The sequence below is a fragment of the Siniperca chuatsi genome, linkage group LG3, assembly GCF_020085105.1.
Source record: "Siniperca chuatsi isolate FFG_IHB_CAS linkage group LG3, ASM2008510v1, whole genome shotgun sequence".
In the NCBI taxonomy this organism is placed as follows: domain Eukaryota; kingdom Metazoa; phylum Chordata; class Actinopteri; order Centrarchiformes; family Sinipercidae; genus Siniperca; species Siniperca chuatsi.
Window position 1 is genome coordinate 25,382,268 of NC_058044.1, and position 15,793 is coordinate 25,398,060.

General features: G+C 40.0%; 1 protein-coding gene across 2 annotated transcripts; it reads right to left on the bottom strand.

The window, feature by feature from the left end:
* Positions 1 to 10,925: 10,925 nt before the first annotated feature.
* On the bottom strand, positions 10,926 to 15,609 carry rps15a (ribosomal protein S15a). Of its 2 annotated transcripts, none has more exons than XM_044188881.1 (5): positions 15,213 to 15,609; positions 14,158 to 14,295; positions 13,781 to 13,860; positions 13,189 to 13,274; positions 10,926 to 11,054 (listed from the first exon to the last, which is right to left on the bottom strand). In XM_044188881.1, exons 2-5 carry the CDS (start codon positions 14,288 to 14,290, stop codon positions 10,961 to 10,963), a joined length of 393 nt encoding a protein of 130 aa, XP_044044816.1. In that variant the 5' UTR covers positions 14,291 to 14,295; positions 15,213 to 15,609; the 3' UTR covers positions 10,926 to 10,960. The 2 variants fall into 2 exon arrangements, with proteins under 2 accessions (XP_044044816.1, XP_044044817.1); XM_044188882.1 differs by lacking the exon at positions 15,213 to 15,609 and adding an exon at positions 15,008 to 15,143.
* Between the last annotated feature and the right edge of the window lie 184 nt (positions 15,610 to 15,793).

Here is a 15,793-nt window from a genome sequence, read left to right on the forward strand (position 1 = left end):
GCCATTCAGGCTTATTCAAAGCTAATCAATGCCAACCTATGAGCAACTGCCATTGGCAGCCACTGGCGACTGCTGACATTTTAGGCTGCGCTGCTCTACTACAAAATGGAGGAATGGTATAAAAGCCACAGTCAGTCAGGTCCAAAGTGAGCCAGCTCTCCTGCAGTCAGCGCAGCGTCCAGGCTTCTCTGGAAGCACCCGGTCTCTGCAGACACATACACTTCTGCTTGTAAATATTATGTAAGAGTGTGAAGTTGACTAATGAATGCGAGCCCTGTCCAGTTTGCCAGGAGCAGGATGATGATGACAGCCAGGCTTAACGATACAGATATTCAAGAGAACTGTTATGTATTTGTGTGTGTGGGTGTGAGTTTGGAGGTGTTCTTCATTTGTGGCCTTACGGGCTTATAAAGTCAACAGAACTAAATTCATATGTTACATAAACCAGATCTGATGGATGATTTATAAAATTCATCTGCCCTTTGCTCTCTGACGCTTTCACTCTTTTGACAGCAGCCAAAAATATCTCCTTATCCGTCTTGAAATCTCTAACAGCTCTCCCTCCTATAGAGAGCATCGCCCATGAATGTGTGTGCCTGTATATGTCAACATACATTAGAGTCACATACAGTATCTAAATATGTTTTGACAATGATAACTTTCCACGTATAAGCTGGTGGGGAGCTGATTGGAAAGCCGGGATCCATGTGGGAGCTGACTCCGGAGACGCAGTCGCTGGAAGCAAAGAAGAATCTGAAAAGCCAAGACTCCTGCTGCTAACTGATAACAACATAAACAAATAGTCCCTGTTATACATCCCTCTTGCCTTCCTCTCTGCATCATATGTAAGACTGTATGTGGTTAACAAAATGAACGAATAAGAGGACACATTTCAAACGTTGAGAAGAGTCTGCACATGCTAAAATGTATCCACTTGTAGCCTCAAATTGATCAGATTCACTGCCTCTTCAATATCTCTTCAATAAAAATGGTATTACAGAGTTTACCTTCTCCTCTTGTCATCTCCTCTCTGTAGGCTGCAGACAGAGACAGACAAGGATCTAATAGAGCAGGCAGTCAGTCATTTTTGATAAAAGGATGAATTCAGCAAGGAACACATTCAACCCCAAAAGGACCTGGAGCCACAGCTTGTTATTCTAACAGAGATGTTTCCGAAAAAGGTGCAGTTTGCGAGATGTACGTTCAGAAAAATATCTCAAATGTCATCATGAAATGAGCAGGATCAACACATGAAACTCCTCAGTGAAAACCGCCTTCATAATAGAACACTATTCCCATCTACAGAGCTTTGAAAATCTGGAGTCTTGACAAAAAACAAAAAAAAAAGGATGTTAAAGCTCATAACTCCTTCTCCCAGAGGCATGCCACTAAAACTGCAACAGCTTGTGTGTTACTTGGTTGTCTTGTTAGGCCAAGAGAAGGTAGCAGGCATCAAGGCATGCTGGAGGCAACATGCCCAAACAAACGTCCACTGGCAGACGGCGCTTTCTTTACAACTTACAAACTGCATCTTTAAGCAAAGATTAGTTTAAGGATTACAGGGCTGGATGCTTTTAGCTCCTTGAGAGTGCTCGATCTCTTTCCTCAGAGAGTTATCCTCCCTCCCTTTTCACTCATCCTTTATACTCATTAAACAGAATGGAGATGTGTGATAGAGTAGGAAGGGAGAGGGTGAAAGAGAGAGAAGTAGATTCTCTGACACCCCGCTAATTGAGCGATCTCCTTTGTGCCCGGCCCAGCTTGCCAAGTTTTAATTAGCAACTAATCAAATCAATATGGAGGCTGCCAAGAGAAGAAGAAGGTACCTAGATCGTGGGATGGCTGCCTGGATCACAGCTGCCTCTGACCTTTGCACCTGGAGGTAGTTTTTCAAAGCTGTAAATTATGAGGGCCAGTGGCATTGATGGTCGGTAGATCTCTTTGTGAGAGAAGGATGGAGCAATTCTGAGACAGGCGAGGTAATGATATCTGGCGTTACTCAGCTGCTTCAACATTGAGATAATTGAACAGGGGAATGAAACCTGGGAGCTGATGTTCAAAATGAAGTGTTATCTTTTAAAATGGCCATTTGCATGAGAGGGGGAGTGATTTTTTTAATAGCATAAATGTCCACCTTGTAACTTTTACATGCAAGCAAAAATAACAAGGGCATTTTCATATCAATGAGGCATCAAAGAGGAAGGCGTAAGGATGCACATCTTTTCTGCATGCCCACATACAATAAATTTGGCCATTTTTACACAAATTGATGACACTTGCCTACCCATACACACACCTTCCAACCCCCATCAGACACACCAACCCTTCAACAAACCCTTGAAAAGTGATAATTACAGAGAAGCTTGGTGTGATGTGTTGTGCCATCTTCAGAGACATCCACATAAGCTGGAGACGAGAGGCAGACCTACTTCTGCTCTCTCATCTGCCTGAGGAAACTGTCAACACATCCTGACCTCCCCTGGAGGCGTCCAGCTGGGTCTGACGTCTTCTAGAGCCCGGGGGCCCCCTGGCTCCTACAGCTGCTACCTCTCTCTCTCTGTCAAACACACACAAATACATGAACACTCACACGCACTTACATAAAAACTCACAAAAGAACAAACATTCACATGTGCCCCAGAACACTAATATCCTTCCAGTTGTACTTGCTAACGTGCGTGTACGTGCACACTTCTTGTCACAAGGGCCCTTAGACCGTTAGTGTTCTTCACTCTCATCAAACACAAAGTCAAAGTATTCATCGGCTTTACTGGCCCGCAACATTTATGTGTTTCTTTTGCCCGCAAAGACAGGATGATGTAATTGGGAAGTGATGTCACTTCTCAAAGTCTTTGGTGTTGAGAGGGCATTGACAGCAGAGCAGAGGCCAAATTACACAAGCATCCTAACTGAAAAGTCTTACCACAAATAGCCTCGGCAGCAGTGCTCTGTCTGGCTAAGTGGTTAGAGTCAGTTATTATAAGGTTCAATTCCTGTGTATCCATCAACTGCCAGTCTATAGACAATGTGTCCTTCAACAAGACACCAAACTCAAGCTCACTGTAAATTATTCTGAAAAAAAGCATCAACAAATTTCACAATAAATGTTACTAAATACAGCAAATGCCAAAACAGCAACAAGTTTACCCACAGCAGATTGTTCTAAAGCAAACATAAGGCAAATTATGGTGAAATAAAGGAGGCAGTTTTCCTATCTTTGCCTTTTGAGATAATATTGTAAGGATTTTATTCTGTTCTGGCCCCGAATCCACAGATCGCTTGGAGGGATGTTGAAACTATTAACATTTAGTAAAAATTCTTGGCTTTCAGAAGGCCCTGTTTTATTTTGATAGGTATTTTCATAATCTTTGTAAACAAAATGCTTATGTTCAGGGAGCATAGTAGAAAAAAAGGTTTTATTTTTGAGATACAGAGAATACACAACCTTAAAGAGAATGATTCACCACCTGCGAATAATAAATGGACTCGGATATTGGCAGATGGGAGCCTGCAGTGGTAAATGCACAGAAAATGTCCATTAAGTATATGATGCAAATAGAAGCTGAGGACTTGCAGGAGATGCAAGGACACTTTTTTTACAAAGCAAAAATAATGCAATAATCGTCTAGTATAGTTTGATGAGTGTAGATTCTAATATTTGATGATGTAATGAAATGCAGAGACGAGATGCACTGCAGTGCTGTACGATATGGTACTTTGGATAAGATTTGATTGATAATTTGTTCAAATGCATGAAACATTTGTCTGACAAATACCTCTTGTGGCTGTGCAAATTACAACCATTGTCTGTGAGGAGCTGAGGTGGAAATAGGGTGATGTAGTTCTAACGCTGCAAAAGCTTATAGGGAGGAGGTCAGGGTGGATGTATGTGGATGTGGATCAGTATTCGCATCCCGTCTACCAACAACCCTAGAGACACGCTGGCGATCAGTCGGCCCACCACATTGGTCCAGACTGAAATACATCAAATATAACTATTTGATGGATTGCCATGAAATTTTGCACAGACATTCATGGTCACCAGAAGGTGAATTCGAATGACTTTGGTGATTCCCCAACCTTTCCTGTAGTGCCATAATGAGGTTGACATTTTACTTTGAAATAATCTCGACAACTATTGGAATTGCCATGAGATTTGGTACAGATATTCATATTCCCCACAATATGAATTGTAATGAATTGGTGAACATTTATATATATAAAAATGAATAAAGATAAAAATGAATAGATAGATAAACCTTGGAAAGCTAGTCTAGCTGCCTTCTTCAGGATGAAGAAAATTTTAAAAAACAGGAAGTGCAACCTTCCCAAATAAACAACTAAAGTGTTCAGATAGCTACAGTACAGTTCAAATGTGCAAATGTTAGCATGGTAACACACTAAACTAAGATTATGAATATGGTAAATATTATACCTGCTAAACATCAGTATATTAATGTTGACATTGTGAGCATGTTTGAATGGTAACAGATCAGAAATGAGTCATATGAGTCACGTTTGTAATGGTGTTTTTGGAAAGCAATTCCAAACAATGTTCTGTTGATGGGGTCATTAGATCAGGAAATGTTCCCTTGGGTCGTTTTAAAAGCTTAAAGGTCCAGTGTGTAACATTTAGGAGGAGCTATTGGCAGAAATGGAATATAATATTTATAAGTATGTTTTCATTAGTGTATAATCACCTGAAAATAAGAATCGATGTGTTTTCCTTACCTTAGAATAAGCCGTTTGTATCTACATAGGGAGCGGTCCCCTTCTACAGAGGTCGCCAGGTTGCACCACCATTTTTCTACAGTAGCCCAGAACGGACAAACCAAACCCTGGGTCTAGATAGGGCCGTTCGCGCTTTTCGCGAATTTCACAGCCACCGTAGTTTCTCCAACACGCTTGGAAGGGGAGGGTGAGGCGAATGGTTGCAAACTGCAACTTCACCACTAGATGCAACTAAATCCTACATACTGGACCTTTAATTAACGTTACATACTCACTCATTATTTATTTAAGCCTAAACAGTAATCACTTCTTATGCTGTGATTTACGGCATTCTCCACATAAGAGGCCAAACTGCACAGTAATGCTCAAGGTGATCTATAGCGGACAAATGAGAGGCCTAATTAATAACAGCAGCCTCTCTCTGGCACCTCTTGGCCTCCCTGTTATTATATGTATATTAGCAGCTTGTGGTCATTGCCTGCTAATTAACCGTTGGGGTTAGTGAGGGGAGGAGGAGGATGGCTGCTGCGTTGTTTACCTGGACGACCCGGGCGTTGTCTACACAGCAGCAGCAGCGGTGGGATCCCCAATGAGCCACCTAAGATGGGACCGGGAGGAGCACGATGCCCTTGAGGACAGCCAGGCACTGCAGGGCAGAACGGATGGCTGCATTCACAGCCATAAATTCACTGCTTCCTAACTATCTCATTCATCATATGCACACCAGACTCCTCTGCAGCGTGAACACACAATCACACACACAATCACACACACACACACACACACACACACATCCCAGCCACTAGTCCTACCTCCCTGGTTCGTCCTAGTAAATAAGGCATACAGATAGAGATAGGGCAGAGAGTGAAAAACATGAGATAAGTGTATCACTGAAATGACCATATGACAATGCACAGCCCTCTATATCACCTTGGAATGTGTATAATTCATTCCTATTGGGGGAGACAAAAGTCCCCCACTCTCTCTCTACAAAAGATACATTTTCATATCTTCTTCTCAGCTGGTCACCGTTTATTCCAGAATTTCCTCGGGTCTTTGTAGATACGGCGTCTGTCAGAGCTGCGTTGGGTGGTGGAATAAATCACATGGCTGGAAGTAGAAGTGCAATGCAGAATATGATCTCATGCAACACCACTATGGAAACATGAACAAGATGTGTTTGTTTTGGTACAAGAAGCAGCGCTGCCTGAGACTGTGTAACCTCATAAACTGAAATTATTTTTATGTTGTTGTTTACACTGATGCAAAGGGTATTGTCTGCTTTGGACTGGGGTTTCTGATTCTACTTTTATTTTCCCATAAATGCAGATTTATTTCGACAGAAGACGGCGCTGATCAAAGTAAAAATAATTCCACTCCTTTTATCACAATTTTAGTTGGAAAAAAACCTGACTGAGCTGTATTGTTTCCTGAAACAACTCTTGTAAAGATCCGTCAAGGACTCAGATTTAATATCCAACAGACTTTGTTTCCCACCCTGTGTTTGAATCTTGGTATTAAAAGTATATTCAGTGCCAAGCCAAAAATTGTCTCAATTCACTTTTGCACATTCACTTTGACTTTTCTAATCGTCTTTGTTTTTCTCCGTCATTTCACTGTGACCCACTAAGTGCTTTATGGCGGCCGCAGACAATGTAGAGCTGAGTAAAAAGAAATTTCTCTCTTTTGACTGGATCCACGTTTCATACTTTTACTGTTATTCCAACATTAATTCTATTATCTCTGAATCAATCATAATTAGTCTTGCTGCTTGCCGACCAGCCTGGCCTGAATGCAGTATGAGGACCACGACCAGAGGAGCAATACTGAAGATGAGACATATTTCTACTGCCCTCAAGTGTTCAGTAGGGGAACGTCAATGGAAGTACAAATAGTGCTACTGGTATTAGACCTTACTGACACCATCAATTATCCACAGTACAGCTGTACAAGGGGGCTCTTATGAAAACTGATGCCATGATAGCAAGCAGCTAATAAGTTTCCAGACTCCAATGGTCAGTCTCTCGGCTTTCCGTGGTAATGGATGTGATGTTTGCACAAGGACCTCGGTGTCAACTGTAAAATGCTTTCTGCCTGCTAGGAATTTACAGCACTGAATTGCTTTGCTCAAGCTCCATCACCATCACACTGGGAAAGAACACCGAGAGACCAAATCATTTCACAGTACTCTCATTTCTCAGCCAAAGTCGAAAAGACAATTACTTGAGGCAATGGAGATTTTGTCTACAGGAATGACAGAGGTTAGCAAGTAGAACAAAAAAAACGTGGTTAAAGCAGCACTATTTCAACACTGGAGAGACACAACAAAATATCTCCCATGTACTCCACACTTTAACCCTTTGAGAAAATGTTGACTGGAATTCTTGCCACTGACAGTAACATCAACACAATAATAAAAATAAAAATAAAAAACACTTAAATTCATTCATTCTGCAATGCAACTGCAACATAACCACTGTTGGCGAACTGCATCAAGATGAGCTCCGAGACAGAAAATTATACATTTTAAAGGGTCGTTTCACCCAAACAACAAAACAGTTTTGCACAAAAGAGTTATGGTTTTATTTGACCATTCCACCTTTACATGGGAACTACTTTCTACCAAAGAGACAGTTCTGTTTCTAGAAAATCATGTTGCAAGAAAAAAAGAAAGAAAGGCATGCTGCTATTTTTTTTTTTTTTTAGATGACTTAAATGTTTTGAGAAGCACAAACAAAACCCAGTCTGCACTGATTTGGGGATTTGCATGTCAAAAGACAACTAGACATCAAGGCTAAAACTGGGCTAGATATGGCTGAAAAGTTCAAGTATTTAATCGTACTTGTTGCATGAAACAGTTGTTTTAACAGCCAGTAACTATATTTCATTGTGTTTTTTAAACCTACATCACATTGGAAATATAGTCATTCAAAAGTTGTTGAATCAATTTCTACGGTTTCTTTTGACTTGCAAATTGCCTAATTTGATGATTTGCAGGTCGTTGATTTATTGGGAATTCTGTTAACATCTATTCTACTGGGTTGTTTGTGATTTGGGCGAACTCACCCTTTAACTTTCCCACCATTTTTGCTTCATTCCACCAGCAGGTGAACGATTCAACCGTCTTTATTTTAGTTTATTACTTAGATTCTGTGCTAAAGAAAATATTTAACATATAAGCATGTCATCGTGTTTTCACAAGTGCAATCACAAGTCTCATTATGTTCAACAAAGGCTCATGAAGACACAAGCAAGTTGATCCCTTGCCCCCTCTGCCTCTCTCTCTAACAAAGGGGGCCAAACAGCAGACTTTTTGTTTCGTATTAATGTATTCTATTTGTTTTGAGAGCTGCACGTCTCCTCTTCTACTCCACAGCGGTACTTTAAATCCTTCAGGGACATCTCAGGGATCCAGCTGACATATGGTGAAGACTGGAGAAACGTGTTGGGAGGCTGCCAGGCTGTGGACCCCTATCCCCAGATGTACGGTGGCATATTGTCTTCAAACAGACTCTGTCACTGTGGCAGAAACACTGAGTGGTTCGGAGGAATGACGTTTCTAACTTCTCTTTCTAACGTTTCTTTTCCTCCTCAGGCCATTTTCAGTTTGAAAGAGCCTCAGGAGTTCAGTCTCTGCTCACTGCTACAGAGGTGCTGTCAGTGCTACTTATAGCTATGCTACTTATCATGGGGAGCTAAAATGGGTTTGTGTGTTTATACTGCAATATCCACACATAATATAGGCTAATAGGCTAAATAATGGAATAACATTCACTCATCAGCTGAATGCAGGTAAGGTTACATGGATGCTTTAATTATAACAAGCAGCTGTTCCACTAGCTTCTCTAGCTCAATGCTGTCTCTCATGTGTTTCATCTGTCTTTCTGAAAATATTAAACCTGTTCCTGGGGTTTACTTTCCATATTCTTAGACAAATTAGCGTACACTACAGCTCTCGTTGTCTGAAGTTGAAACCTTCATAATTTTAACAAAGTCGAACAATAATTAATTTGTTAGCAAACAAAAAGAAAAACATGAACATTTTAACCAGCATGACGGCGCGCATACTTCTGTCATGGTAACTTGGCTTCTCTCTAATCCATCATATCCAGCGATCTCTTCTAAAGTCATCTTTCCAACTTTTTAGCTTTAATCTCTGCGGTCAAAAAAAAGTGACTACACCCTTCAGCCCTTCTCTGTGTTGCTGTTGTTACGGCCATGTCCAGGGCCGCAGCTACGGTTGAGGACATCATATTTTACAGTAAAAAGACAACAAAAGACTATAACACATAGTGGGCGTTTTACTGGATTACTACAGTATTTTTAGACTCTGTATATTTAAATATGACTACTTTTAGGTTACTATTAGCTTACTTGGGCTCATGACCTCAGCTTTGTTGGTTTTTTAAATTCTGGCTATGGCCCTGGCCATGTCTCAACTTGCCACAGGTGCTTGAGATTCGCTTCATTCAGTGAAGCTGGTGACATTTGGTCTCAGGCTTATGGGAAATGCTGTTCATTAAAGGCTGCTAAAAACAGAAATATTAAATTAACAATACCAGATCATTTCAATTTTTTTTTTTTACTATCGTTATCTAGCATTATGTAATGAACCTACACGATATACTGCTGAGTAATGTAATGTTGTAGGGCTGGATTTGTAGTAATTTGTCTTCTGAAATAAAATCCTGTTTCACTTTGGCTGTCTTCATTCACTCAGTTCAACTTCTGGTTAAAAGTGAGATTTCATTTACTGGATACAAAAAAAATTAATCTAGAAATACTGACCTTTCTTATCTTGTGTAAAATAATGTGTCATACTTTCTGGAATTTCTTTGGTAATTACATACATTTGATATTTCAAATTTCTACAATTTCTTGTGGCATTTTATTTCACACCTGTACTTACTCTAAGATTAGTAAGAACATTCTAATCTTGATGAGCTGTAAGAAATAAAACTATTGCTTTTTATCCCCTTGAAAGGGTATGTAAATGCCACTATCCAAGGCCTGCCAGAAATTTGTTTTTAAAAGCAGATTTTCACAAATTTCTCCCCAGGGGAGCATATTCTCTGACAGAATATGATCTTTCAAAGATTCTCTTTAAAGGCATTTCTGCTTTATTAGAAAGTTCATAGTGAAGAAAATGACAGCAGAGAATGGGGGGGGGGTTAGAGGCTTTCAAGGTTCCTGAAAGATTTCAAACTCACAATATGGTCAGAGCCTTTGACCAAATCAGTCAGTAAATTGCTCTTTGGGAGAATTTGCCCCTTCCTTCCTTCTTCAAGTCTCTGCACATTAAAGTAGCTCTTTGATACTTTACAGCATCTCCCCACTTAAAAACACACAAAAACTACAAGTATTATCAAACTGCTTACAAGCTACCTGAGCTATATGGTTTATTTCTTGCTGCCAGGACAGCTGACCCCATATGGTTTAATGTCAAGAGGCTCACTGCTAACAGAGCATGAAAGCCATACTCCTGCAGCCCTTCTGAACTCTGAGCTTGCTATCTTGGCCAGTATCCCCGATCTTTAAAACAGCAGCAGCGTAAGAGTTTTTTTCTTTTATAAGTGCTGTGAACCCATGAGGGAGGTAGGCCGTGTGTGTGCCCACAAGGAGCCCTTGGACAGAGCTGTTGCATTAGCAGGCTGTTACCTCTCCTCCTAAGAGTCTAATGTGAGTTCAGCAGCCAGACTCCAAAGATGTTGGAGACAAGACAAAATACACTGAGGACCCCAGAAAAGGTCACACTGGTGAGAGGATTGCAAGCCTGGGTTTTTTACAAGCTGGAAACCGTGTAGCAAAGATGTGGCAGTTCTTAATAGCCGCTGGGGCCACAGTTGCAACATGGATGTGCTTATTAGAGGTTTGTCTGGACTTTGAGGGCCACATCCATAAACACTATATACCTGACTGCTCTGAGGTGTACGTCCGGGTCGTGTCACAAAATTCAACCACTTGTAGTACAGTTTCTGTAATGGTTTTGCTGTCTCAATAGGCATCCGCATGCTTCTCATGTACCCTTTTCCTTAACAGCCGCTGTCGGTGGGTTGACTCAAATGTATTACCACTTTCTCAGTTCGACACAAAGCCACTTACAGCCGTAGCAAAGGCAATACAGGTTGGTAAAGATTAGTCTTGTTCTTGCTTATTCTCAGGTTTAAGAGCAATGACCACAGCAGACTACCAGCTTTCCCCTGGTTGTTTTTTATTTGCAGTTTACATTTTAGAAAAAGAATCCAAGGATTTTGCCTCCTGTGTGTTTCCGTCTGGCCTCTTCATGGTCCATGATGCCAGCTGAGGTGGTCAGCACAATGTATCTGCGGACACAAAAAAAATCAGCAGGTCACCATACAACTCACATGAATCCAACAAACCGCAAGTGTTCAAGACAGCATTAAGACAGCTAGTGTGTGATACAGGATTCAACACCTTTCACAAATAATCATAAATACAGTTATCAGATAGAAAGTGGTACTATGGAATTGTTAAAAAGAAAAACACGTACCATCTATTAAATAAAACCAAAAAAGTCAAACAGCAGCAGCAATTGAACAATTTAACATTTTTTAGATAGTCCTGACTCATACTGTCAAGCTTAGCTAGTGTAGAGGAGCAAAATAAGGAGGCCTCTCAAAACACATCTACATTACCCTTAAGACTTCAAAAAGCCACAGAATATATTCATTTCCTACTCCATTTAAGAGGAAACAGCTTTTAATAAGTTTTAAAAAGTAATAACTGCTATGCCATTCCACACTTAGTTTAAAAACTGTATGAAGACCACTTCAACTGTATGAGGAAAAAACGTGTAACATGCAGGGTGATGCTCTTAGTCTAAAAGGTTACAACAGGCAGTATACTCTCCAAGGATGATTACGTGTAGTGCATCTCAGACTGCAACTACAGCTGTCATATACAGCTCCACAGGTAAATAACTGCTAACTCAAAACAACTCCAGGGGGGTTGGTTAAATGGTGTGCACATCAGATGGAAAAGCTGTCTTTTTGAGTATGGTGGGACCAGACAATTCAAAAATAACCAAATAAAGTGGTTTAACTATCAAAGTAAGGCAGTATGCATCATGGAACCAACGACTATATTCATGACCAACTACAGGGAACAGGGTCAGTTAACAAAATTTGTGAAAAAACTCAAACGGTTTTTGGTTACAAACCTGCTACTTGGCTTGAGAGAACATGCAAAATTCATTTTAAATCTAAGCATAATGCCAGCATAATAGCTACCCTGCTTCAATCCAGCTCATGACCATTACTTACCCTGTTGTCTCTGCTACATCCTCTGATAAAACAAAAGTGCCTCTTGAATTGCAGAGTAAAGACTTCAGAGGACTATTTAATACTCCTATGACTGCATGAGGCCATCTATAATAATAAACAATCATCTTGGACAGCGTCAATAAGTGTAGAGAACATAGTTGCTGTAATAGTGATGAGTTACAAAAAATGACCACTCACTTTCAACAGTATTGACCATATTTCCTGTAGCTCTACTCCACAAAAATGAAACTTTCTACAGCTCAGCAATATCCCACATTTTCTGTTTAGAAACTAAAACACTTGCATAGAAACAGCAATTTAGTGTATTCGAAGTAAGAGAAGCCTGTCATTAATTTTAATAAATGGTATGAATGAGTCAAATTTGATATTGATAAATAGATCACTGTCTGAGCTACATGTTATGATTCTGTACACAATCAAATCACTTTAATTGCCCGCTATCAACATACAATTATGCTCATAGTTCAGGCAACTCCACAATTAACATACAAGATGAATTTAACCTCCTTGCATTACAGTGATATAAGAAATGTATTAACACCAGTCATTATTGCCACACAAATTAACAACTTCTACTCAAAATGATAAAATCGTGGTTTATTTGAGGTTCTCTCTCATATTCTGTATCCCTGCCTGCAGATACAGAATGATATACACAGCCTGAGGGATTCTTCCCATCATTCATAACTACTTACAGCCTGCCTCTTACTAGCACCTACTCCGACTTAGTAACAATGTTTAACAACCACTGATCAAAATAATAGCAGTAACTTTTCTGTACAAGACACCATTAACCACTGTTGGTAAAAGAGGCAAGTAATTGTGTCCAGTAGTTGAAGCACTTAACTTTTGTTACATTAAAAACAGTTTCAAATATAGAGCACATTGGGATTCTGAGCATAAAAGCATTAACACTATCTTCAAATCTTGAACAATAAATAAATAAATAAATAAATATATATAAAAACACATTTTTCCAAATCAACCACAGGGCCCAAAGCAAAAGCAAGCATCACAGCAGTAATAACTGATCAAGAGCAAGACTGGAAATCATTAGGACTAAAACATCTAAACTCTCCTTTTCAGTTGGTTCAACACTACATTACTGCCACCGTGCAGTTTGAAAAAAATTTGTATGTGTGTATATTCTCACCCGAACTGCCTTGAGGGCAGCAGGTTGTTCTGCCACTTCTCCAGGTCCTTGAGTTGGAGATCAAAACGTGGACTGATCACACCACACTGAAAGATAAAGAAACACTGGTTTACCCTCCACATTCACACATAAGGTAGCAAGCAAGAACTAAAAGCTACAAAATGCACCATCTGTGTTAGCTTTAGTATTCCCCTCAGCTCAGAAAGAATGATGTTGCATTTACCACTTTCCAAACAAAATAAAACTAAGTGTTGTATAAAAATGCCATCAAATTGCCATCTGGCCAATTAGACAATGTGACCAAGGGCACCCAACTCTTTAAAATAGCAAGTTTAACAAAAGCAGTTGTTTAGAAAATGTATTTTGTGTTATAGTTTAAGTCTGGAGGCATTTGGAAGAGCAACTCTTTGCAGACCTGAGGGAACTGCTGCCAACAGCTGTAAGAGCTTTCAAAATCAAAATATCTTGTGTAATTCTTGTTAAACCTAATACAAACACAGCTAGCTCAAACACAGTGAGCATGTATTTGAAATTGTTTTACAAGCAGTGGTATAGTGGTAACTGCAGAGCTGGGTCAACCAATAGACTTTACCTTGTTCAGCCTGCCTGTGAGATTGACGACAATTTTTCCAGCTCTGTGGTCGTCAATGATCTCAAACTCACCAATGTAACCTTAGGAGGTACAAATGACAAAGATCATCATTAAGTAAAACACTTAATTCAAACTATTACCTTTTTGACCAGATGAGCTAGATGTCTCAGATTTGATTGGACTGAGACACCAAGCTCAACAGCCAGAACCTCTTCAGCTAAATGCTGACATCTTGACCATGCTTCTACTAACTCTTCAACAGCACATTTATTGACTGGACCAAAGTACTGCCACTGTTACATGGCCAAAGTATTAGGCAAGCGTTTCACGATACCGGTTCATCACTCACTCAAACCAGAGTACTAACAGCCACTCACCGTGCTTCATCATGACGGTTAAGAAGCGCACAATAACCTTGGAGCAGGGCCTGATGAGGACCTGGCGTTTCCCACGCTTCTCAGCATTGTTGATGCATTTCAGAGCATCCGCGAGAACGTTCATGCGCACCATGATGCCTGCAGACACATGCAAAGATAAATATTAGGTTTTTAGAATGACTTATGCGAGTCTGAACAAAAATAACTTAAGCTGTGCCTAAGTTTCTATCCTATCCTGGGAGTCTTTATCCAGCGTCCCCACACAATTTCATTGCAGTCAGTGCTTTACAGACTATGGAGAGGAAACCTAGCCTGTATTTTCACATCGCCAAATGATGTCCCTCATTCATCTAATGACTTAAAAGCAGTTTCTTTTAAAGTTGGATCATACTTTTACTAGGACATACATTTAAACCCTGTACTTATTACTTACAAAATGGAACTCTAGTTAGCAAAGCCAGGTTAGCCCTAATTAAGTCACTACGCGTCCATGGTATTAGCAACTTAGCTAACATTAGCAAGTTACGTTGAATAAATAATAAATAAGCTTCTGAAGCCGAATTTTACTCGCAGCAGGTAACGCTGCTTTTGCTGGAGTTACACTGAATACGGGGTCCCACTAAAGCATGGTCCTTAATGAGCACACAGACTAGCTACCTAGCCTAGCAGACTACATTGTCAAAGCAAAGTATCTCCAAACATTTGAAGAATGGTCAACGCAGTGTCGACCGCGTAAAAAATGTTTAACGCACGGGACATCAACGGACAGTTTACAGGTCTTACTTGTTTAAAATCAAAAGACAAGTATGTGGTCGTAAAGCTAACAGCTATCAAGGCGTCTTGAACGCACCGATTCCCAGGGCCGGGCAGAGGGACTGCTCGATGAAATTTGTAGCCCAAATGTGTTTAACTCGTTTCACCAATCGAGACGATAATCACTCCAAGTCATTAGCGTGCACTTTCGCTTCAAGATGATCACATAAATGGAAGATTTGACGTTCAGATGCTTTAGATACTTAAAAGATTGAAGGTGACAGTGTAAAAAGGCATCTTACCGGTTCTGCAATATGGCGGAAAGAGGAAGTAGAAAAAACTGCAATGCAATATGGGGGAAAAAATCCGAGACTTTTTAAACTCGAGATGACCCACGCCACCACGAAATTACTGTCTTTTAGCCTATGTCTTCGATAAATAACGTACTGTGCCTCCGTTGTGCCAATATAAAACGACACAGAGAGTATTTTCATATTTAGAAACTTTTCGGTAATGTGGCTTAAATTTGTTCAGCAAGGGTTTATATGACCTGGTTACTTTGATTTAATCTTAAATTCTATATTTTAATACATTTATAGCCTGCCTTCAACTCCTCTCGACTAGTCTGTACTAGACAAAATTATAAAAATCTTAATTTTGGAACCAGGTGTCACTGTCAAATACATGCAGGAGCTTTAGTAAGTATGTGTCAAATTTAAAGCAGCGCCACCCAGTGATGTGGATGAATTGCAGTCAATTCAATTCACTTTTATTTATATAGCGCCAGTTCATTACAGAAGTTATCTCATTGCACTATTCCTATAGAGCAGGTCTAGACTGTACTCTTTATAATATTATTCACAGAGACCCAGCAAATCCCACC